At 38.5% G+C, this 25,842-nt stretch overlaps 2 protein-coding genes across 3 annotated transcripts; one reads left to right on the forward strand and one right to left on the reverse strand.

Annotated features, from left to right (window-relative positions):
* The first annotated feature begins 1,430 nt into the window (after positions 1 to 1,430).
* On the forward strand, positions 1,431 to 16,566 carry sh3gl1b (SH3-domain GRB2-like 1b). Its single transcript, XM_062424019.1, has 9 exons — positions 1,431 to 1,772; positions 8,227 to 8,295; positions 8,702 to 8,774; positions 8,868 to 9,011; positions 9,300 to 9,433; positions 9,639 to 9,797; positions 10,820 to 10,923; positions 11,077 to 11,210; positions 13,731 to 16,566. The coding sequence occupies exons 1-9, from the start codon at positions 1,728 to 1,730 to the stop codon at positions 13,922 to 13,924; spliced, it is 1,056 nt and encodes a 351-aa protein (XP_062280003.1). The 5' UTR covers positions 1,431 to 1,727; the 3' UTR covers positions 13,925 to 16,566.
* A 173-nt stretch (positions 16,567 to 16,739) lies between these two features.
* Positions 16,740 to 23,759, reverse strand: mpnd (MPN domain containing). Of its 2 annotated transcripts, none has more exons than XM_062423971.1 (13): positions 23,603 to 23,759; positions 22,872 to 23,074; positions 22,479 to 22,700; positions 21,699 to 21,798; positions 21,534 to 21,612; positions 21,336 to 21,432; positions 20,182 to 20,254; positions 20,009 to 20,085; positions 19,166 to 19,334; positions 18,230 to 18,300; positions 18,038 to 18,127; positions 17,851 to 17,943; positions 16,740 to 17,746 (listed from the first exon to the last, which is right to left on the reverse strand). In XM_062423971.1, exons 1-13 carry the CDS (start codon positions 23,604 to 23,606, stop codon positions 17,660 to 17,662), a joined length of 1,365 nt encoding a protein of 454 aa, XP_062279955.1. In that variant the 5' UTR covers positions 23,607 to 23,759; the 3' UTR covers positions 16,740 to 17,659. The 2 variants fall into 2 exon arrangements, with proteins under 2 accessions (XP_062279955.1, XP_062279954.1); XM_062423970.1 differs by having other exon boundaries at positions 18,218 to 18,300.
* Positions 23,760 to 25,842: the final 2,083 nt, after the last annotated feature.

The raw sequence follows: 25,842 nt of genomic DNA on the forward strand, positions 1-25,842 counted from the left end.
GTGTGTGTGTGTAGAAACAATGCCCCAGTTACTTGGGATAAATCACAGATCTTACTGTCAACAGTTGAGACTATTTCTTTATTATAAAGTAGTGCCAAAGACAACCTGTTCTCAGTTAAATCTGTGGATAATGGAAAGTAACGAGGACATTGTGGGTGAAGACATTTTGCTGTTGAATTTCCCAAACGCTTTGAGCGCCACAGATGAAATGTGATCCATCCTCATTATATTAGGAAAGTGGAAAAAAGGAATTTATCTCCAAGCTTTATGAAATAAATCCGAAATTATCTAGATAGTTAGATGCTGTTAAAGTAGAAAGAAAACATGGTCCAGTTTGATGTCTTCAAGCCAAGACTGGATTACCAACCAGGAACTGACCTGAAGTTCCAGGCTTACTGTGTATCAAGTGGTTTGTGCTGGTTTAATTGAAATTTTGTTTAGGGATCTGCACGACTAAAGCTCAATATAAATTTACATGATAAAGGCCTTAAAATGGGTCCTGATTTATTACCTTGACTAATTTTGAGGCCCTGTCTCGAGGAGGGTTCCTGTGTCATTTTATGCAGTTTTATGGCATTTTTTTCATATTTTCTAAATGTGTGTGTTTAGTCAAATAAATACATATTAAGCACAGATAGGTAGTATTCAAGTATAGAAATATTATACTAGATGCCGCTGCTCTAGCGGGCCCCTTGTTTCAACAGTTCCTCTCAATTCTATTATTCAAATATTTGTGTTGAATTTTCAGTTATATGGATTATGAATTACAAACATCACAATTACAAACGTTACATTATATATACACAATCACATACACAAAACAGAAGAAAAGAAAAGAAAACAACAACAAAAAAAACAAAAACATTACACATTATTACCACATAGAATGGGGGCATAAATGCCTGCCACACATTATAAAATGTCTTAGTACAGCCTTGAGAGGAGTATCTCAGTTTAGCTCCTGTCAATTCTGACATCCATGGACAATCATGCACTATATTGTAGCACTATTCTGTTCTTTCTGTTCAATTTGTTCATATTTGAGTTGGATTGTTTTGTTATAATTTATAAATTAGGCTTTAATTGTATGTGTCTCTTCTATCTATCTATCTACCTATCTATCTATCTTGCAGCTCTAGCTTTTTGCTCTGGGACCCTGTGGCAGGTTATTTCGAACCATCGCAGACATTTTTGGCAAATCAGGAACTTCCAACTTTGTTTTTTATTTCAGTCTCTATACATTAAAATTGGCCTACATATTGCATAAGACTGGGACTGGGAACATCTGGCCTGTGAGTCGTGCAGCAGACAGCCGGGTCAGTACCTGTGATATGCAGCAGGGGTCAGTGTGCACCAACTCAACAACCATACAGCGTTTACTGCGTAAACTCAGCAAACTGATTTTTACTTAGTGGACAGTGCAGATTTAGTGCTCAGTACAGTGTAGTAGCGTGCCCTGGGTTGTTTATACTTGCGTTTTCTATTTTTTCCTTTTGCATACTTTGCTCCATTCACTGCTGTGACAGTGGGAAGAGTCTCCCTCGACGTGGACGTGGTCAGTTGGCGTGTCCCGACTTGGAGTGACGGCTGTGCGGTCCTATGATTCCTCCACAACCTTTCTTTTTTTGCGTGGCCCATTTTTCTAACTAACTAACTAACGTTATCTTAACTTATATCGTGACCTATTTTACACCCTCGTTGGAAGTTGACGACAGCCGGGGTCCAAGATGTCTGTAGCGGGCTTCAAGAAGCAGTTTTATAAAGCCAGCCAGGTTTGCTAAACTTTTCTCCTCGCTAGCGACTGTCATGTATGTGTTAGCAACTAGCCTCATTTAGCATCAGTAGCGGACTGTTTACAGTTAGTTCATGTTAATAAAGCTCTGTTGTTGTGGGTGTTGCTGTGTGCTGTTAGCAGGAAGCTAACATTAGAAACACTTTTGTCTCGGTGTGTTAAAATGTCAGTGTTATTTTTAGTTGGCACTCTGTGTACTATTTCGCAGCTAGCGTTAAAGTTAACAAGCATCTTTTTGGGCATGTTTTACATTAACGTTAGCGTAAATTTACTTGAAGTAATATTATTGAGCTGTAACCTTTAACAGTTGTTTCACATTGTGTGTTTTCCAGTTAGTTTAACCAGTTCAGATTGAATAAATACACATCTTGTGGCAAGTTAAACATTAGCTATGTTTGCCTTAGGGGACTCTCCGGGTGAGTCAGACCTGTAAAAGTGAAAAACATTGCACGAAAAGTCTTCCAAAATACACCACTAACCCATATGTTAACATATAAGGTATCAGCTTGGGCCATTAATGGGAATGCCTTCCTTTTTTCCATTGGTGAGGAAGTATAACCTGAATATTAGATAGTCTCCTTTGAAGTGAAATACCTAATTACCTGTTTCCAGCTGTGTTTTGTGTTAGCTTTTTGTTTATGAGCCACATCAGTAAGTATGGCATTTGAAGCTGAACGGCTGGACAACCATTGCATTAGAAATGCCACAGATTACCATGGAAATGTGAAAAGTCATACACGATTTAGTGCCTGCACCTTCGTTGGGGAATGTTTTTAATTTTGGTTTGCTCTCCCAGTCATGGGCGGAGACGCTGGAAAAAAAGAGAGATTTTTTGAGTCTCTTTTCTTCCTACCCCTGCTGATCTAAGCAGGAAAGACATTTGGTTTCTGCCTCAGCTTCCTGTCAGGAACAGACTCAGATCCCTGATGGCTTGGTTGTGTGGTGTAAAATAAACAAGATTTAAAGGCTGTCATGTGAGGACTGTTGGCACTGATTGTAATGTCCAGGAATTGGAAAGGTGTTTTTAATGAGATAAAGTGCATCAGTGCAGAGAAAGTGACCTGAGGAATGATGCAGGGAAGGAGTGTGCTTTCCCTTTATTTCACTGCAATGCAGCTGCTTTTCTTGCCAAAACTCCATGGGAGCCAATAACACTTGACATAGTTCAGTTTTTCTTTTTGCTGCTGGAGGCATGCAGGAAGTTGGCCTTGAAATAATATATCTGTGCCACTGAGGACACACGTCCTTGTTTTTTTTCACTGTCTCTCTTTCCCCGTTACAAGATTTTCAAGGAATTCCCGTCACACTAAATCTCAAAAGCTGAATGTCAGACTCAAGGACTTCTAGGTCGCAAACAAAATCACACTTATAGAAGTTGTTGGTGTCCATAGTGAAAAGACATATTTATAGACATATTTGGAAAGTATCCAATAGACTTAAGAATAATTATGCCGTATATTTATTTATGCACATATTAAGTTCTGGTTCTTAAACACTTAAATACACAGTTGAAAATAAGTATGGCGTTATAGCTAACAAGTTATCCATACACAATTTTAATCAATGATGCAGATGCTAAAAACCAGCTGACACAAATTATTTATCTAACTTTTTAGTGGTTACACAAGCAACACTAACTTCAAGCTCTTTAGTTGAGCTATTGCTGTTGATGTCTAGATTTTAAAAGTGGCATAAACAACAGTAAACAAATACCTGCACCAGATGAAGGGCTGTAACAACAACCTTTGATTATTTTCTTGTTTAATCAATGTCAGTGGTCTGTAAAATAACAGAAAGTGGCACAAAAAAAAGTCCATCACAGGTTGCTATTTGTTTATTACAATGAAAGAGAAGGAAATGCAGCAAGATTTCACATTTAGAAACCTAAAACCTTCAGGTTAATCAGTTGTCAAAGTAATTTCAGATTAACTTTTTGATTGGTTAATTGATTGATCTTTGCAGCTCTAGCCTTCATGTGCAAGTCGTCTCGTGCAATCGCCAGAAACAAGTGGACACCTAACAGCCAATCAGAATTGAGAATTTCTGTTTGCTATAATATGATATTTTTTGTTTGGACTAGCTCACAGGTTTAGAAATGCTGAACAAACCTCTTCAAAACCTGTGTTTTTTTACCAGCGTCACACTTACTGTTTCTGCTCTAACACATTAATTATATTTGGATTTAAAGCATCACAGTCAGGAGAAATGAATTCATGTTTATGCTGAAAGAGTACATTATAGTTTGGTGGAGACTTCATTCTCTTGCAAGAGTAATACTCCTTATCTTCATCTTTGATATTAATAATACAGGCGCTGATGTAATTATGGTGGTGTTAGTGTAAGAAGCAGCAGGCAGCTAATGAGTCAATGAGCAATTAGCTCATGTATATAAAGGGGGATGGTAGTTACTCATTTACATGAAATAAGGAAGGAGCTATAGTTTGAATTTAGTATTTAGGGCGGTGACGGTGAGAAACATATCTAAAAGGATGGGACATGAGAAGCGTCACTAAGGTGAAGTAATGAATACAGGAAGAGACCACCAAAAAAAGTATCCTGATTGAGCATTCACTAAATTTCAAGGATAGATAGTTTTTTATACATCCACCAGAAAGGACGCTGAATTTCTGTCACACTTTCACTTTCAATATCCGATATCAGTTCCATCATTTCCTCTAGAGATGTGGCTTGCTCGAGCAGTTTTTTTACAGGGCGTTTTTTTGTTTGTTTGTTTATTTAATCTAGTTTTGATCTTGTATGACCTGGTATAATTCCTCATCTTAAATACAACATCATTGCATTTCCTCCCACACAAGTATTGGATGAAATACTGTCTACTCTAGCAAATAGGTTTTCTTTTAATCTTACTCTTAACATGTTTTTTATTACATGTGACAACTTTAACAATAGCCAACATGTATGCTGCGGCTAAGAGACCAACCTGTTGTGTGACAGTAATAATAACAGAGTGAAACTAATGTGGTTTTTCCCACCATTTAATGTTAACCAGCATATTTCCATATGATACATTGGGATGCAAAACAAATATTTATCTTACAGCTCATTTGCTATCAAGGCCTCTGTTTAATAAGTTGACTCTCTTGACCATACGATCTTTCAGTCACCTGAGACCCAGCAAGAGCTTGAACAAGGCTTTGCCTTTAACCACTTGCCTTTAACTAACACCATAATAACATCATGTCATTATGATTAAAAAGATACCTGACTTAGACTGATCCCACTGTGTAGTTGCATGTGCTATTTATACCAAAGCTTCCCAATGATAACTTTCTGTGGACATGTTTGGCTTCATGCCTTTGATCTTGTGTGCATGTCAATAGTAATGTTACACTGATATGAGGACTCAGTGTTTTTATCTGCAGTAGAAAAACATGCATCACAATACTTGATGGCCAACAGATTATTCCTGCAATTCACTTTCTGCTTCCAAAAAATAGAAAGACTAATAGCTGAAGTCTCATGGCTTGTATATAATACTAAAGTACCACAATCTATGAGTGGATTGTTCATAAATTACATTAATAGTGAGTGAGAGAAAAAATTTAGGACTGCCAGCTACAATCTTTTCTTTACTCTAAGGTAGGCTGAAGTAGGTAGGGAAACGTCGACTAAGGGTTGAGGCTGTGTCTTTACTCGTGACCCGAATCCCTGCAGGCCTCCTGTCATGTGCTTTCCGCATACAGCAGAAATTCAGCATTATAAGATCCTAGACTGTAACAGTCTCTCTCAGCTACTGCTGCTATAGTGCAGGAATAACCATGGTGTGTTTCATCCTCTGTTTGTTAGAATTATAAGTGTAAACATCCAGGAAATAGATGAACAAACTCTTAATTATTCCACATTGCTGAGGCTCTGATGTCAAACTTCATGACTACTTGTCAGACTCTACTGTTCACTCACTCACTAAATATTTCTCTCAAAGAGCATTTGTCCATCAGATCCAGAAAGTCTTTAAGTTCCAGTAATCTATAAGGTCATAAACAATAGTTTGAGTCATGTAGGAAATGACTCACACTACAGTTGCTCTATGACAAATTTGAAAGGCAAAGGTTTCAGGTTTTTCATTAATTATACACGCCTATAAAGTATGGTGCAGGTCTTAGTCGTCTAAAAACGAATTTAGTTGAAACTGAGAGAGAAATCACTCACTCTTGACTTGGCATGTGGCTGTTATCCTGGCCAAAATATTTGTGACTCGCAATATTATCCCAATAATCATCTAAATATACATAAAACTCTTAAAAGGTCACTAAAACAAAGTGGAATTACTTTACCTTACATTTTGTAAAAAAACAATTTTTTTTATTGCATCACAGACCTCTTTTTAGTGACAATCTTAAATAAGGTAACCATAAATTATAAAGTTCCCCACCCCTAAAAGAAAAATAAATAAATTATAGCTATATTGTGAGTCTGTTCTTTCTAACATGATGATCTAACTCTAAAGGAAGGAATCTCTGTATGTCTATCTGTATGCTTGTCCTTCGCATGTCTCAACAATTGTTCATCCAGTCAACTTACACTTGGCAGGCGTATTATTGAAGACCTAAGGATGTGCAGTGTTGAGAGTAAAGTTGTTTGGATGAGCAGTTCTTGAGTAATAAACAAAAAATACTTCATAAACAACGTTGCTTCTACCATGGGGTCAAAGAGAGGAAATACAGACAGCACCACTCTGGTATTGCAACCCACATTGTGCTCAGAGGAGGGATGACAGTCGTAGTGATAAGAATTAATGTAGAGAATTAATTGAAAAAGGTTAGAAAGTTCAGAAAGTTTAGCGCTACCACTCCCGTTCCTCACACGGTACGTTCAAGACATAGTGAAGGAAGTCTCAGGCACGTTTTGAACGGATACTGCAGTTCATGCTATCGACTGCAGCTCAAAATTTTAGCACCTCCCGATAGCCTCCATGTGAGGTGTGAAGTGAGCATCAGTAAATAATCAGTGTCCTGATAGTCAGCATGAGAGGCGTTTAGGGGACTGTTCTCTCAGTATTGAGAAATCGCACCTTTCCGAGCAGGCTAGTTTGAAATTTGTTGTAGTTTTTCGTGGGATACAATCGACAAGCTGATGTTGGCCCCCCCTTGTGGCGATTCAAAATACTATAATATAAATCAGGAAATCAATATACGATTGACAGTTACCGAGCTGGACAGCTTTTTCAGTTCATCCATGTGAGATATTCACGATTATCCCAATGATGGAAATTCAATGCAATCCACTTATTGTGAGCATTTTTTTTTATCGCAGTGTGCCATAAAATGATATACCATCCATCCGTACTGTTGACACGCACACTGGTGTTAACATATAACATTCGGATCTTACAAATGCTGTGAATTATTTTTCCCTTTCTCCTGGCCTTTCTCATGGTGTTTCATTAACTGTCCAGACAGTTTGAATCACTGTCTCTGTTAATACCATAGGGCAAAATAATTAAAGATTAACATCAGGGTTGTTGAAATTTTTCTCAAATCTTAATGCTGGTTAATGCACAAGAGCAAGACACTCACTGGCCTGACAAAAGGTTTCTTATTAGAGAAGTGTAAATAAAAGAAAGGTGTCTAATTTCTACTAAAATGAAGTCTGGACTGAATTCATGGTACAAATATAATAATAAAAACATTTAGAAAACCAAACTAGTCATTGTGGTTCTCGCAAAATGGGTCTACATGTCACTGTGCAACCTGGGAATGTTGTTGCATCATGTCGTCTTCATTATCTTACTGGTGTTGATTTTCTGCCCGTTCTACTTGGAGAAACTCAGATATGGAAACGTGGCTGATGGGCACCGTAGGTCAACACTTGAATGATTGTAAAGTTACAGCTGTTCAGACTCAGTAGCAGTTTCATTTAATTTTTTCTTCTCTGACTGATTGTATGTGTATGTACTGTATGTCTTAAAAGTAGTAAAAAGTGCTTCGAATGAAATAAATTGGGCAGTAAGGATGTACAAAAATGCTTGTACTGTACAGACAAAGAAATTGGGTTGTTTTTATTTTTTAAACTTTAGTCTGTGACCTAGAAACATGGTGAGAGATCTCACATGGTAATACAGATGCTTTCAATCAACAGGGATTGCGTAACATTCATGTTGTTTGCTCACTGTGTTACCTGTTATTCTAAATTCCTACTTTGAATTTTTAGATTTTCACTGTTTTATAACAGGTTTAAAAAAGAAAAGCAAGAAACCTCACTTGTGGAGTTAGGTTAAATGTCTTCACATCACATTGCGTTCAGTATAAGTTTGAGGGTAAATTAACTCCACACAAACAGTATATTTTGCTAAAAGACAGAGAGCAGGCATGTGAATGTGTAAATTAGAGATCAAAACCTTATCAGCAGCATGACATTAATTTATACTCTCTCTTCCTTTTTCTGTCTCACTCTATCTCTCTCTGTCTCACTAGATGGTAAGTGAGAAAGTTGGAGGTGCAGAAGGAACAAAACTAGATGATGACTTCAGAGACTTGGAACGGGTAAGCAGGCTCTTTCTGTGGTCGTAAAAGAAAAACATCTTTAGCCAAAGCTGTGAGCCCTGTTGGTTTTAAACAGTACACAAACTTAACTGCTGCGTTGACATCATAACCTCATAGTCATCAGTGCCAGGATTAATTTTGACTATTGTTCTTCATCAACAGCATGTTGAAATACAGTATAAAGGGAAATGCAAGTGGTTAAAAAAGTATTCAATTTTCAGGCTGTGTCAGAGCAGCTTGTTGTGGTGCATAGCACAAACATATACAAAATATAAAAAAACATATACCAAAACTGATAGGGATAAAATTAACATACTTTGCCTGTCTCTTTTATTTTAGGTCTTTTGTGATTATACTAGCTCTGTTGAACCATTTTGATGTATGTGTGCTCACTGTTTTTTTGTAGAAAGTAGATGTGACCAGTAAAGCTGTAGCGGAGGTGATCACCAAAACATCAGAGTACCTTCAGCCAAACCCAGGTGAAAAGAAAACCTCTTTACGTGTGTTAATTTAAATCATTTGAACTCTTTGATTGAAATTTGTTACACCTCCCTTTTTTCTTACCTCCACAGCATCGAGGGCCAAACTGTCCATGTTGAACACCATGTCCAAGATCCGCGGTCAGGTGAAGAACCCAGGCTACCCTCAGGCCGAGGGGCTTCTAGGAGAGTGTATGACCAAGTATGGACGGGACCTCGGAGAAGAAACTAACTTTGGTAAGATATGTGTGTTTGGATGAGTATTGTAGTGACAGATCATAATTTCCCTGCAGAAGAATGTCTGGGTTTGTTTTTATGAACGTATGGGTGATCATGGTTGGTATGTTTGGTATACTGCTTTTAAACAAATTTAGTGTTGTACATCTGTCTATTTGTGTATGTATGTGTTGTTTTTAGATATTATCTGTGTTTGTATATATGGTCCAGTGTTGATAAAGTGCTGTGGTACTTAACTATAAATCTAATTGTTTCATTGAGCTTTTAATCTCTGTCTGTGTGGTTCAGGCGGAGCACTAGTAGAGGTTGGAGAGTCCATGAAGAGATTGGCAGAAGTTAAAGACTCCCTAGACATCGATGTCAAACAGAACTTCATTGATCCATTGCAAGGGCTCTGTGACAAGGACCTCAGAGAGATACAGGTATCTGGCACAGTAACAGTCAGTTAATTCATCTCTTTCATTACGTACTATCAGGAAATATAAGTCACACTTATCTAATTAAATCTTTTTTTCAAATTGTCAGATTTCCAAATTTATAAGAGTGTTAAATATATAAAGGACGTCTACAACAGACTCTTGTCATTACTTAAAAACATACTAAGTTAACTGGCTCTAACAATCTCAGCACCACCTAAAGAAGCTGGAAGGTCGTCGCCTGGACTACGACTACAAGAAAAAGCGACAGGGTAAGATCCCTGATGAGGAGCTTCGACAGGCCCTGGAGAAGTTTCATGAGTCAAAGGAAGTGGCTGAGACCAGCATGTACAACCTGCTGGAGACTGATGTGAGTGCTGATCTATCACTGTTTAGTGTGCAGTTTTACTGTCCTACAAAGAATAATTTGAAGTCTGATCCTTCCGCTGTACAGTCCAACTTTAAAATAATGAGTTGTTACTTCATCTGTAAATCAGGTGTTATTCTGTGGATGACGGCTGGTCATACTTAACATAGCATTACAGCATCTGTGACATTAAAACTGCTTTTAGCACAGTGGAAAAGAACAATTATATGCAGACTAAAAAATGCTGAGATCCTAAAGGTAATGTAAAGATCAAATAATAAAAGAAATCAACCCCTAATATGTAGATATTAATGAGGAGCATTTAAAAGGATAACTACAGTTATTCTCAGTCCAGGCCTTCTTGTGATGTACTGTATATTGACGCCACTGTATCATGTGAAACATTTTATTACGCTGTGGAGCTTGACTAAGTGTCACATTGGGGGCACTGCTGTCCAATGCACACCCACATGGCAAACATACACTAAATCTGCTGCACCTATAAATGATGACGCACACCCATTCAGCACAATAACACACGCAGTGTAGATAATTTAAATAGCCACAGGTGAACATTTAATCAGTGTTTGGGTTGAGGAGGTGCACTTGTTTGCCCTGTAGATAACTGCAGGTGTGCACACATGTTGGTGAGGAGCCACAGGAACACAGATCTGACTGCATGTACATCTAAAACAATTAGTGTGTTTTATTATACTGTAGCACAGCAGTTCAGAAAAAAAAGTTCAAAAAAAGACAAAAGAGAGTCATCTTACTGACGTGAGATGCAGTTGAAAGCTTCAGAGAAAGCTAGTAAGAGGACCACGAGTTAAGATCATTTTGTCAGTTACTTAAAAGATTTAATGTTATTCATATCTGCAAATCTCCAAGGTGCAATATATGCCTATATGCAGTTACAGGGGCTTTTATGAACCATAGTATTTATTATCCAGAATATGAGACTGTTAATCTACTGAAATGACTTATGTCAAAGTTAAAGTGATTATAGTGTGTATGTGTGTGTGTAGATAGAGCAGGTGAGCCAACTCTCATCTCTGGTGGAGTCCCAGCTGCAGTACCACAGGCAGGCCGTGCAGGTGCTGGAGGAGCTTTCGGACAAACTCCGAGATAGGTGCGGTAATGAAACTTGACACACCCTTACAGCTTTCTGCTTGTCACTATTCAAGTGTGGTTCAGTCGTGCCACAACTTCAAAACATCATTTTATGATCTGGCATAGAGGTTTGTACATGTGAAACTCAACTCAGTTCATCTTTTTTGAACAGGATGAATGATGCTCAATCTCGACCGAGACGCGAATACACACCCAAACCCAAACCTATCTTTGACTTCGGAGATAATAACCATTCAAATGGTGGCTACTCAACCTCAATGGCGCCTCCACCTTCACGCAACTCAGGTAAGATACAGTTGTCTGCAATTGAGATGGGTCATAAAAAACTAAATATTCTTTGGTGTTGATTTAATATCAACATTTTGCCGTCAACACTTGAGTAAAATACATTTTGTGTGGGGAGGCCGGCTGTATGGTTGCCAAAGATAGTGTGTTGTGTCTGAGAACAAAAAAAACTCTTTCTCTGCATTATTTTGTATTCATCCTTACAATTGAGTCACTCTCAAAGCCACACAAAAGGGCATCATAAAATATGTGGAAAAGAGCCGCTATAGCAGAGTTACAACAACAACAACAACAAAGCGTCCAGCTGTTTCCACACACACACAGAAGATGGACTCTGCTATACTGGCTACATTCAGAACGCTCCTCAGAAATCTGAAAAAACTCTGCATTGCCAACATGATTGTTTAAGAGCTGCAACCAATCAGTAACACTCAGCAGAAATATGTTGAACACGCTCAGTGTTTTCTCTAATCTTATTGAGGCCTTGAAAATGGAGGCATGTACTGAACATTCGAAATGCACCCGGCCATTGACCATGAGAAAATGGACGTGTGTTTCTTTGTGAGGGGGAGGGGTGTGTGTGTCATGTCATCTAGCTGGCCTTTCTCCAACTGACCTTGTTCCCCTTTCCTGTGACATCATCAGAGCCATCATTTCTCTCGGCCAGATTGTCCTTTCGGAAGCCCAGATTGTGTGAGTCACAGGTTGTGTGGGCCATTTTTTGTGTGTGCAGTCTTGAAATGGTCCAGTGTGCTCATACAGCTTCTGGTGTGAAATGTAGGAAGTAGGATGTAAGTTGCTTCTCACTGGTGGCTTACACTGCATGTCTAATGTACCAACATGTACTTGGTATATGAAATCCACATCCTGTGCTTTAGATAGTGCTACTTGACTTGCTGCACATGCTGACTTAGTCCACATTTGATTTAAACACGCAGCATCAAAACCACAATCATGATACTTTTAATCTGAGGAACAATTAACATACTACCTTTTTTTTTTTTTTTGTCTTCAAGGATTTGAAACCCAACAGGATGTTGCCACACAGGATATTATATATGGCACATTTTTCACATAAACTCCAGTCAGATTTTAGACTTATGTACATTTACCAGTTACCCTACTGAAAGTTACTAATAACCTCCTCTCTGCAGAGGATTTTCTGATTTGCTGTATGAAATTAGTTTAGATCTCAGCACAGCCTGCATTAGTTTACAGTATATAGAAAACCATGGTAGGCCTGATGTTTTAGTCCTAACTACTACATTAATGTCCCTGTGTTAAGCCTTTGAATACAGGTGGCAGGTTGAATACTCAATGACATGTCATTGAACATGTGAGCAGTAGGTGTAATGTTTGGTTTGGGTGTCCTCTAACACTTTTTATTTATTAACTTCCATTGTGTGAGAACTTGGCTTTTTCATGTTAGAACACATTTTATTAATATTAATTAAGTTAGTTTTTGGTTTCTTTTTTCTTAACATACTAATGTAGCCTGTAGCAGTATTTGACTTTTTTGTAGCAAAATATTGTTTGTTGAGTTCTTAAATCTAAAAATTATAATAGATATTCGGTATTCATCATCTTTCTTTTGTTAAAGGCTCCCACTTTGATTACAGTACCTCTGTATTTGAGTTTTTGTCCCACCAGTAGAGGAGTTTAGTATTAGGAGCATCATCCATACTCTGTGTTTCTGCTCATGTGTAAACTTGGAGCAGTTTGCAGCATATATCACATTTTATATCATATATTAATAATAAACTACTTTTTTTTAATTTGCTGTGAAATGTACTAACGCCATCAGTGTGTTGTGGGATGTTTTCTGTAATGAATGCATTTTAACCTCGCAATCCTAACTGGTTATAGTAGGAAGTAGACAAATAAAACATTCATTAACAGTGTTATTATTTCTGAAGCAGCCAAATCAACATTGCAAACACTGATCCAAAAGTAGGTCACATGCTAATAGCTTCATTTATCAACTTGCCATATCAGAGCTGATTTCCGGTCCCTTTGAACTCACTTTGGATAAATGTTTGTAATTGTAATGAAGTTGCCTAAGATTCTGTCCTTTTTCTGCAAAGTGTTTCCAGTAATTTTGTTGCTGTAGATTGATACAGTCGGGAGTAAAACACAGAGAATGAATTACTCGAGCTTTCCCCATCTCTAGCCTGCCCAGCAGTCTGTGGAGTAAACCTGATACAATGAGAAAATTGTTTGGAGACAAAAAAGCCTAGTTTGTCTGTGCGTGGAGCCCTACTCTCCTCTGCTGATGTATGTGAGGTCACACAGAGAGGAAAGATGGAGGAAATTATAGAGAAATCTAACAGAAACCTGCTGTCATTGCATGTTTTGGTTTTTGGTCAAATATTCACTTTGTCAACACTTACTTAGCATTGCTGTGTGTCAGATGGTCTGACTTTACCACACACTAATGTTTTACTAACATACATGTGTTAGTAAATTATGAACTGATTTTTCTTCTTCTCTTATTTTTTTTCCATGCTCGTTTTTTCACAGCACCGGAGCAGCCGAGCTGTAAGGCGCTGTACGACTTCGAGCCTGAAAATGAGGGCGAGCTGGGCTTCCGTGAGGGCGATATCATCACCCTGACCAATCAGATCGACGAGAACTGGTACGAGGGAATGCTGAACAGCCAGTCGGGATTCTTCCCTCAAAACTACGTCGAGGTCCTCGTTCCATTGCCACACTAATATATAAAGAGAGTTGAGAGGAGACTGATGAGGAGGAGGAGGAGGAGAACGGGAGTAGAGTTAGTACAGAGGGAGGAAAGTGAAGCCAAGGGATGGTTTGCACAATATTCAACTCCAATGTCGTCATCACAGACGAGCGCTTTTGTCATCTGGAGATGTGGAGATAATGATCACATTTCAAAGTCCAGACCAGAATATCAACATGTTCCACCCAAAGGTAAAAGGACTAAGATGGACACAAACCTTCATTTCCTGTAATCTGACAGTGAAAAACATTTCTTGAGGACTAACTGATAAAACATCTATAAGATTTTTTTTTTTTTACCACAAATTACTGATATAAAACAGAGAATTTATATTAAATCTGGTTGTTTGATGACTGAAGAGACACATTTATATCATCCTCTTTGCATGACTGCAGTCTGTTTAAAACTCAGGTTGGTCGCCAACTTAACAGACCGTTTTAAGACTGGAGGGGCCAACACAAACCTCACAGTTACTGTTCTGTTTAACTTTACTGTTAATATTATTCTCATTTCAAGTCCCAACAAGGACTGTATCTCATCTCTTGATGCCACCTGCTGGCCAGACTGAGAATGACCTTTTCCTAACTAAAAATGGAACTACAAGACTAAAATGTGGTTTTATCTAGTTTTTATCTAAAGTAATAAATAAATAATATTGTATCACATTTATAATGAGAAACACAAGTGTAAATTAGCCTAAGATTTGTGATTTAAATCATTTTTTCAGGTGTTGGCCTATTTGAAAAAGCTCTTTTTAAAAGATCTATGTCTAAGCTGTCTAGTAATGATGGCTTCAGTGAGGGTCCCTTTTTGTTTCAGTACTTGATTTATGTTTGTCTCAACTTACTACAGTAGTTTTTAAGAGTAGAGCTGCTTACTGGATATGTGAGAAAATGTTGTAATTGCACCTTGGTACTCAAATGAGATTGACGTGTGTGTGACAGACTTAAATCCACCACTACACACAGACCCAAAGTTGAATGCAGACGTTGCACCTTTTTGTCACATAAAGCAGGCACGTGTTTGTCTTTGAGAAAATGCAGAATAATTTGTCACTGATGTGGTTGTCTGCTAGTCTGTTCAATAGAGGAGACAGAGCCAAAAAGTCTTTGTAAAATGCAATAGAAACATTTCCGCCTATTTTTTTAAATGAAATACTCTGTAACAGCCATATATTCATTTAGTTTTGGGCCTGTTCGTCTGAGCATGTAAAGCCTTTTCCTTTATTACCTGCTTTAGTGTTTTGACCTGTTTTAGGCGTCCATTAACTCTGTGCAGTGCCTGAATAGACGACGCTGCTGGCAGCGACTCAGTCTTTCACATTCATCACTAACTGTCCCTCTGTCTTTGCCTTTCCTCCTGTCTTAAAAATGTGAAACTCATCTTTGCTGTGCAGTTATCTGAAACTAAATCTGACCCTGTGATTCTGATCATTCACAATGGATCTGATTTGATTTATTTGTTAACGCATTTGGGCTGATGTAGACCGGCTGACTAGACAAGGCTGGCTTCTTGTTATGGATTTAGCCACACCTGCAGATGGAGTCTAATCCAGTGTGCCCTGTATGAGGGAAAGACCTGGACTGAAAGGGAAAACATCAAGGGAAAAATATGTTGTTTTTTTTTTTTTTAACCAAACATGAGTCCTTACCAAACATCTATTTTCAGTCCAGCTTATTTTGAATTCTCTGGCAGGGAAAATAAGTTAAACTTGTGAATGACAACTGTACTTCTTCTCCGTTGGTAGTATCTCTCTGCTACATTTACTACATCTTGACCTTTCCCCTTTTTTTTATCTGTGTTTGTCCATCACTCCACGCTGCCAAACACTTCCCCCAATCCTGAGTTTTGGGCCTCTAATATGTTTACGTCTGTGATTTTTTTTACATTTCAATGCTCGTATCAAGTTCAGGGTAACGTTGAAGGACTGTAGGAGGTGTTGTCTTGATCACACTGTTGTCAGGAAAAAGTCCTTGCTAGCTTTGTTATAGTGCCTTTGGAAGAGAAGGAAAGGAGAGAAAGCACCGTAAGTACAGTAACTAATACAGAAACCAAAACCTAACCTAGCTACTTAACAAATGGTCAAGAATTTCATTTTTCTACTTTTGGTTTGATCTCTAGCCATCGGCACTTTCCTGTGTAAAGATGAAATGCATGTGTGCATACTTCTGCAAATTTATGACACTACAGGCAGTTTCCTGGACAAATGTTGTTTAGACTAATGTTTGGTTTGTCAGCAGACCACCAGCGTAAACTGTTTTTTTAAATGTAGATTTAATCCATGTCTGAAAAAAATTGTCCCACTGATTTCTTTTTTAAAGGGCTATGTATTTGTTTAATCAGTCTTAAATGCTCTTTTGAACAGCATTACATCAGTCTGGCTCTCTATAGTATTATTTTTTTATATACACGACCTTAAAACATTTTAAATTAATCCTTGCATGTAGTCCTATATTCTGCCTTGTAAATGTATGTGTTAGATATAAGATGCCTTTTTACTTTTGGTATGAGTACCGAATTTAACCGCAATATTTTGTCCTTTTATTATCAAGTATTTGTACTTGCTTCTTTCTCATCCCGTCTCCCCCTTCTTACAATAAATAAAGAGGAAAAAGACTTTTTTGTTGCGTTTGTATTTTTTTACATAAAGAATGCACATCAGCGGTTTAACAAAATACAAAATAAAAAGTTAATTGTATTTTTCCTCCTTCATGCACATAACACAGAGTATAACTTTTATTAGTTTGTTTTAGAAGGAAATCAACAAAGTGGAGACAGTTCTGTTTAAATAGTTCCAGTGTGTATATTTTAATGTTTTGTGGATCATCAATCAGCAGGCTTAAGGCATTGCTCTGTCTTCATACATGTTCATCAAACAATCCACAGTTAGTAATAAATACAGTACAGGTAAAGAGGGGCAAATATCTGTCCCAACCAACAGTAGAGGGGCACATTCACAACACAGCACACACACACACACCCGGTTCATTAGGCTACTGGATAAACAAAACAAAATAACAAAGACTTGCTCGGCATAATGGAATCACCTGCACCACATTGTAACCCTCTAATTTTACTTGAGAAACCTAAACATTCACAAAACCTAATGTAAAGTACAGTTTAGGTCAAACCAAGAAATATTTGCATACTTTGCTAATGTAGTATATTTTGCCCTACTCATTATCACTTTATTTCCCAAATGCCTCATTGGTTTTAGTCTAAAAAGGCAATTACAACACATTAAACATAAACATTGTACATATCTGGCAATATCTGTTCATACCACAGGATACTGGCACAGATAGGCACATATAGGTCCATTTGTAAAAGGTATGAGGCATAAACACAGGCTGACTTCTGGTCCTTAAAATCTTTAGTGTCCTTCGGCAACATAATGTTTTTTTTTTTATCACTCTTTAGTCTCATGTTCTCTGGTCTGGTTTTGTGCATCAGTTGTGCATTTCTTGGTTTTCATCAGTGGTTAGTACGAACTTCACAGGTTTTGTGCCTTCAGTGTTGAACTGACAATAATGCTGTATCAAAAATTAAGTACCGCTCGAGGATGAGCGTTTTCAAGGCATCTATATGTTTTTTCAAGCAGGTTTTTTTAACATTGTACGCTCATCAGCTCTGCACAACAGGTTTTTTGAAGTGGAAGGACTTTGAGACGCATAGCGGCCACATGCACGCATGCAGAGCAGATCACTGCTCACTGCAGGTTGATCAGCTGACTGTAGACGTGCTCTAAGATCTGAGAGTATGCCTGGTCTTTGGGGGCATGGCAACTCAGGGAGCCCTGAAGAAGAACACAAAAAGTCAGAGGAGTTTGATCATGTGATGATGTACCGAAACAGTCTGAGCATCCATCTTAAGAGGACAGCCAGGTAGAAATTCTCTTACCTTGATCTTGTCCATCATGGTCGTATCAGGACACCAGTACTGGCTGAAATGAACAAGGTCTGGAGCTGCCCTGTAGTAGTCAACCAGCAGCATCTGTAGAAGCAATAGGCAGAGACACACTGATTTACAGTACACATCACACATATTTTTTTATTTTTGGTATCCGTATTTTCTACAGTATCATTACCATCTCATTAAGTACATCACTGGTGAGGAAGTTGTCCTGTACGTAGGTGACCTCTACAGCCACTGGGATACCATAGTCATTAGACCGTTGCTGCGGGGGGAAAAAATATGATATGATGCACAGTTTTTGCAATGTCTATTTAAATCAACAATGTGTAGGCCAAACATATCGGTTACGTGCCTGTGTCCTCACCTCAGGAGGTGGTACGACCCAGAATGGGGTTATTGTGGACGCCACACCTTGATTACCGTGATAGTATGGTCCTGAAAGAAAGAAAAAAGTCATGGCAAATACAATAAATACAAACTGCTGCTGACAATTTGGCAACAATCATTGTGGTACATTACATTTTTAAATTGTGACATTTTACTGACAATCAATTACAATCCCTTCATTCATCACTGACTCATATCTATCTTGTTTTATTTCAAGGCATCAATAAAATAATAAAAATGATGTTTCCAAAATGAAAAATTACAACATCACCCATGTTTCCAGCTGAGTAACTGCTGTATATTATGAGGACCCTAGAGCTGATATTGCGACAATATTGCAGGGATGACTTTTGGTGCTTTCACAAAATATTTACACAATGAGATTTTAAAAAAAAATAATCTTCACTAAAGTGTATATGTGGAAGAGGGAAAAGGCAAATAATAGAACAGCTTGAACAGTCCGGTAAATTCAGAAATTACATCACTTTACTGTAATGCCGCCTTTAAAATCAAGGAAAGACAACACTTTGCCATCGATATAACAATATCCAAAATCTAAGACAATATCTAGTCTCATATCATGATATCGATATAATATCAATATAGCAGCCCTAGTAGACACTTCACTCTAGTGTGATTTAAGTTCAGTATTTATATTTTATGGTACAAACTGCATATGTTACCATCTGTGACACGTCACCATTTGCTTTATTTCTTTCTTAATGAAGTGCAAATTTTTGGGTAGTGCAATTTGTGTGTCACTATTTCTTTCACTATTCCTCTATCTCCTGCTATGTAATGTATATAGTAGCATTTCAACAATAGTATTAAACACAATTTAATTTCTCTGCGTGGGATCAATAAAGTGTCTCTTTCTAATCTGCTTTCACAGCTTGTTTCCTCAGGCACTTACCGCAGATTATGCCCAGGCAGGGCTGGAAGCCATTGTTAGAACCCTGCAGCCTCAGCTGGTGGTCCATCTGAGAGTCAATGTCCTGCAGAGACGGCAGGGCCGGACCTCGCGGGTGGCTGTGGTACCAGCCCACCAACGACAACCCACGCATGAACAGGTTCTGACAGATCTGGAAGAGATTAAACATTAAACATACATTAATTCATTTGTCTTATGTAAAGGTTTATAAATGTATACTACAACAGTAATCATTATGGTTCACAGAAGAAGCTCAACAATGATTTAGATATAGAATAGTCAATCCTAATTTTTGGGACAAAAGCCCTTAATTGTGCAGCTAAATTTTGTTGCAGTTGCAGTTTGCCTTTTTCTGCATGTCCCAACTACAAAGTTTCATATTTTAACATTGTCTATTCTGTAAACGAGTCTATTTTCAGCACCTTAAATTCCAAGCAATTATGAGTTTCTATCACTTTGCTAACATTAGCGCACAGAGCATAAGGGGAAGGACACCACTTTCAGATTTCACATTTAGGTCTTTATCCCAGGACACTTCTGAACTTCAAACACTTACATAAAACTGACTTTGGTCGTTGCTGATTAACAGAAATTAACCGGCATTAAAAGTTGGTAAGTAAAACACGCACAGAAGTCTCAAGGGTTAACAAACTCAGCTCAGCAACACCAGCATTTATTTCTGTTTGACAAGTACTGTCTGTACTGTCCTGGGGCACAGGTAGACCTTGTGAATTTTTAAAGTGGATGTCATTCACCTTCATGTTTCCTGCAGCCATACGGTGCATGCTGTTAGTGCGCACTGCTGATTTACTGTCCATGTGTTACCTCCTCCTCAACAGCAGAAGCAGAGTCTCTGTCAGCCAGCCTGGTTCGACAGGGAAAAGCCCTTAAGACTGTCAACACTGAAATACAGCAACCACAAGGAGAATGTTTCTATGTGACAGCTTTATTCTTGTCTTCTTCTAATGCATATTTTTTGCAATTAAATTCTCACTCACGTTGTGTATTGGTGTCCCATCGTCCTCCGAGGTATCCCACTACCTCACTCGTGGTCAGGTGACAGTGGAAGTCCTTATAAGAATATAAAGCTCTCAGTCTCTTGAGGCATTTTCCTGCCTGCCTTGTTAAGTTTGACTGAATCGAACTCTAGTGCATTTCCCCCTTGGTGCGGTTTGTTTGGGCAGTAATCACACTTGGATGCTGACCAAAACAACTGGACCAGTTAGAAACAAACTGTGGTACGTTTCATTTGTGGTATGAATGTGATCCAACCCAACTACATGAAACATTGCACACTTTGGACTAAACCAGCTCCCGTAGCCAGCTGTGCTGTTTCTGCCAGTCCATTTTGGAAAGCTATCCCGGAAGAAAAACAAACTCTACTTTCTCTGCCTGCCAGATTTCTGGCCAATGAACAGAGTGACAGCTCCCATGTGGCTTTTGTTGATACATTTTTGCTTAAAATTTTGCCTATGTGAAACCAAACTGACCCAAAGACAAAGTGCATCAAAGTAGCGAATCATACACTGTTTCAGACCAAAGCAAACAAACTAAAGGTGTGAAAAAGCCCTTTGATGTTTTATCAGTATTTCATAATTCTCTTTTAAATTAAAGTTGCAATACATGAAATTCAGCCACAAATATGTGCATTGCTTACTCAATATAGAGTAATATAGAAAGAAAGCAGTCCTAGAACTGACAGGACACAAAACTCAGATCAAAATGTCAAACTAGGCAGTGCTGATCATATATGGATCCAGATTCTCTTAGAGCATTGCCTCAAACATTTTCAGAAATATATTTTAGTGTACTGATAAGCTGTAATTCAAGAACATTTGTGACACAGCTGCCTTATTGGAAACGGACGCAGAACACACAGAGGGACTAACAAGCACTAATGTGCATGCACAGCCGGATCGTCTCCCAAAAGAAACAACAGAAAAGTTCAGATAAACTTTTTGTCTATAGCAAAGTTGCAAGGTGCTACACATAATACAATATACACCATTTAAGCAAAATAAAATGAAAGTAGTGTGGCTTAATTCACTGGTCCGGTCGCCTTCACTCCATTATATCTTTACACAGCAAATAGTTGTTTGCTGGCATGTAGTGAGGCTGAATATCATTTATGCAACTGTAAGTTGTTGCTTACCATTAGCAGCAGTACATTACTGGACACGGCTACATTGAAAGGCTGGAATCTGTTGATGGCTGAGAAGGCTGACAGCTCCACCAGTGTGTGTGGATCTCTGAGGGTACAAGTTAATATTAGTTTTGCTCTAAATCACTCCATGCTGAACAAAGTGGTCCACACAACATTTCACTCATCGCTCTGAATAAAAGCTCGTACCTGGCAGCATCCCTGGTGCCCAAGGTGCAATATCTGACAGGAATCCGCTCTCTGTCAGTTCTCCTTGAAACCATAACGTCTGTAACAGTGCAGATGAACACTTAGGCTTGTTTAAACCAGTATATACTTTACACAAAGTTAGAAGAGAAAACAAGAGCATTATACCATGTAATCCAAGTTTGGTGTTTTTGTTCTTCTCATCTGCCTGCACAGCCGTTTTCCCTTCTTCTTCATCCTCATCATCATCCTCCTCACTCACCAGGCTCTGCCATCACATGAAATAAACGTAATATTTGATGTATAATAATGTAGGTAAAATAATATGGACATGTACATATTGCAGGCTTTTTTGGCACATTTTGCATACAGATGTTTTTATTATTATTATATATTGCATATGTTTTTGTTTTATTAGTACAATTTTGGGTATTTTAGCAATTATTTTAGTTTTTTCCTGTGGATAGTTACAGACGTGTTTTGTGTTTTATGTCTCTATCTCTATCTATCTATCTATCTATCTATCTATCTATCTATCTATCTATCCTCACAAATCATGTCATTAAATGATCAGTTTGACCAGTCAACATTTGATCAGTGGTTTCATAGTAACCATTCGTGCCTGTAATTTAATCATCCCTCTTTCACAACCAGTTCCTCTTTTATCTCTTCTATGCTTTTTCTTTCTTCTTTCTTTATGTCAAGAGTCATTTCTTACATAAGCAAAAAAGGATGTGGTAGAACTCTATTTTTTTCTTTTTACAGAACTGTAGAAAAATAACTTTCTTAGTTTGGTCTCTTTTTGAGATCTAAACTAGATCTAAACTTGGATCATGATTTTTGATTTTTAAAACACAGTAAATATGTTACTACCTTCTGCAGTATAGTTGCTTCATTAAAAATAAACACATGAATAATAATAATAATAATAAACAGTTTTCCTCTCACCATGTCTGCGCTGGGTTGGTACTTGTGTAGCCAGGTGGTTTTGTACTGGACCAGCTTCTGTCCCCTGTAGCGCACAGATGCCCAGCCGCAGCCAGACTTCTTGGCTGGGTTGACCAGACGCTTGCAGTGCGTTGCCCAGGCGCTAGGAGAGTTGAAGATCTGGCCCGTCTCCACCCATCGGATTTTCCCATCATTCAACAGGTCCCCCACAAAGTTCTTACCCTGAAGGAGCAGAGAAGAGAAAAATGTATGAGGGTTTACTCACATTACTGCATTACTGCTAGGTGACTTTCATGATCAGTGCATCAGACTTGATTCAGACACACAGCAACTCAACATAACACTCAGATCAATAACATGCTCACTGCTTCCAGCTGTGATGTGTGTTTTTACCAGGTAGTGGATGGCCAGCACGCCATCCCCCGGCTCCACTAGGCCATCTTTCAGCAGAACTCGCAGGGTGATGCCTCTCCGGGTCAGCAGGGACCCTCGGCCAGAGCTGGACCGCAAGTCTGCTTCCTCCCCTCCGCTCATCTCCTCCTCATCCTCCTCACCTCCATCCTCCACCACCTGTGGAGAGCTTGGTGGTTCTGAGTCTGAGGACACATCCATTCAAACATAAAGCACCATTATAAACCGGTCTGCTGGAGTGATGTGTTATTTGTCCATGTTAATGTTGCAAGAAAAACTATAACCATCATATGTTATCATTTATAAAAACAGCCTCTTGTGAAGGGTCAAGGTCTTTAAAATTAACCAAGCACCTGCCTCCCAGTTAAAGCTCTCAGTATCAAAGTTAAGTACACCAGGAACATTAAAGCCAATGTAAATTACCATCATTATTGTTCAAATGAAAGCTCTACTGTAATTGCAACCTGCATCATTTATATGTGCAGCATGCTAAATGGATAGCAATCCTATCTTTGGTGAAAGGAAGCCCAGGGGACCAAAATAGCCAAAAGATTATCTAAATTGGCATTTCATTAATTACAGCTAAGCTATGCGGTTGGCCTTTGTTTCCACCTCCCATTAGGACACGGCTCTCCCCGCAAGAAGAGGCCTGCTCCCTGTTCTGTTAATTTCACTCAGAATTACAATTAAACCCCCTCTTTCATTCTTCTCACCCATATCTCTGAAAGCGCCTTTAAATCCAACTCGGTCAAAAGCGGCTCCTTTCCAGGGCGCTAGAGGCTGTGCGGAGGGTTGAGCTCCGGGCTGATTTCACAGATAGCTACACACTTCGCCACACTAGCTCCGGCTATTATTCAAAAACATAAAATGAAGGCGTCTGTGGCTCTGCAGTGTAGTTTCCTTGTTGTGTTGCTTTAATGTCAGCTCCCCTCCCCTTTCTTTCTCCCTCTCCTCGTCCTTGTCACTCTCCCCGTGTTTTTCTGACGTGCCATGTCGGGCTATCTGCCATTATTCACACGCTCATTAGCCTTTAAATACTACACAGCAATTGAACAAAGGTGAGGGGATGGTGTAAGGTCAGAGGAAAAGCGACCTCAATGTTTTGAAAAATGTAAACGAGACGTGAAGCTGTGGCGATAGCTATATCTGCGTTTCCTCCGGAGAAATGAAGTGTCGCCCCGTACGAGTGAACCACTCGTTATTCGGGCTTGGATTAAAAGTAGCTACATCGTAACGATTAAGGGGTCCTTGATTAATTGAAACACTACAAAGAAACAAAGGCCAGTCATTTGTGTGGTGTTAAAGTACGACCTTGTCCCGCACTCGACTACTACAGTGTGGTTTTCTTCACCACCGCCGAAGATGTTCCTTCTTTATGTCCGAAAAGGAGCCCATGTTTACCGGGAAGCTGCCTGCAGAGGGCAGCAAACCTTCAGCAGCGGCTCCAGCTCCCCTTACCCCCACCTGGTGGTAATAAACAAACATATAGCCTACCACATGAATGTATTCAAACAATACAAGTCCACCGGAAGAACATTGTTCACTAAATTGTCTTTAGAGAGGTCAGGTAAATAGGCTATCGGCCAATGGTTCTTAAAGAGGGGGGTCCTGGATGGGGTCCCTGGCAAAAAGGGGAATAGGCTACTTTATTTTCCCTATAATTTCATCCATAAGTAACACAATGACAAAATGACTATTTGGGTCACAGGTTTCATACACTTTCTGTAATAAAACATCTAAAAGCAAAAATCTTATGAGATGGTGGTCCAGGGCCTATTTTGTGTCTATTTAGGGGTCCTTGATTTGAAAAAGTTTGAGAGTCACTGCTAGGCTACAGTTAAAGAAAGCAGTTGTGGAGAGGCACAGATGATAGACATGAAGAAAGAGGAAAGAAAAAGCAGAGGAGAAATAAAAGAGGAACTGGTTGTGAAAGAGGGTTGATAACATTACAGACATGAGTGGTTGATATGAAACCACTGATCAAGTGTTGACTGGTCAAACTGATCGTTTAATGACGTGTTTTGTGAGTTTAGATAGATATCTATATAGAATAATTTTTACTTGAGTATTTCCATTCATAATACTTTACACTCCTCCTCCACAACATTTCAGGGGTAACTTCATCTGACAAGTCCGCTCAACATTTACATTTCAGTTTAAGTTTAAAGTTTAAAAATCATTGAAGGCGTACCCTCATTTACAATGACGTAATAGTTTAAAATGATGTAAAAAGATACAAAGTAATAAAAGATACAAGATACAGGTAAAAGGAAACAGTCAATTAAAACAAGTACATGAGTACAGTTAATGAAATAAATCAGTTAAAACAGGTACAAACAGAAGCTGAATGGTTATAGATTATAGGTTTTAATTGACTAAAGGTTACTTAAGTTTAATTTTGAGTGTGCTTTTTAATGAGTTCCAGTTGGTCAGCATAGAAACTAAAAGCTGATCTTTCAAGTTCTGTGTAAACTTGAGGGACTTGCAGTGAAAGCCAATCCTTAGACCGAGTTTGATGTGATCCAGAAGACCAATCCAGGATAGATAGCAGCTTCCCAATAAGGGCTGTGTAGATAAACTATCAAGTCTATCAGACAGAGAAGACCACCTAATATTTTCATGTAGGATGCAATGATGGGCGTTATAAACATCACCAGTAATAAACCTGAGAGCGGGCTTAAGACTAGAGGCAAAGGCATGGCTATTAATCACATCATCATAATGCATAACAGACAGGAGCTTCAACAGCTTCAATAATCCTTTAACTACAAAGCACAGGAAAGGTAAATCTATTTATATACAGAAGAAATTATTATATATTTGTCAACATTTGTTGACAAGATTGTCTATATAAGATTTGAATGTGAATTTATCATCTCAGCATTATCTGATATTCAGAATATTATGAATATCAGTTATGTTTTTCTTTATTCCTCTTCCTACATTATCTCTT

Source organism: Scomber scombrus, chromosome 8 (assembly GCF_963691925.1).
Source record: "Scomber scombrus chromosome 8, fScoSco1.1, whole genome shotgun sequence".
Taxonomy (NCBI): domain Eukaryota; kingdom Metazoa; phylum Chordata; class Actinopteri; order Scombriformes; family Scombridae; genus Scomber; species Scomber scombrus.

Bases quoted from the DNA above. Each gene is read 5' to 3' on its own strand.
- sh3gl1b (XM_062424019.1), top strand. From the start codon at position 1,728: ATGTCTGTAGCGGGCTTCAAGAAGCAGTTTTATAAAGCCAGCCAG. The intron at 8,775-8,867 runs GTGAAAAGAAAA...TTACCTCCACAG, and splicing joins GTACCTTCAGCCAAACCCAG to CATCGAGGGCCAAACTGTCC. The intron at 9,434-9,638 runs GTATCTGGCACA...TAACAATCTCAG, and splicing joins AGGACCTCAGAGAGATACAG to CACCACCTAAAGAAGCTGGA.
- mpnd (XM_062423970.1), bottom strand. The intron at 21,433-21,533 runs GTACGAGCTTTT...TTGTACCCTCAG, and splicing joins GGCACCAGGGATGCTGCCAG to AGATCCACACACACTGGTGG. The intron at 18,301-19,165 runs GTAAGTGCCTGA...TCTTTCTTTCAG, and splicing joins CTGCCTGGGCATAATCTGCG to GACCATACTATCACGGTAAT.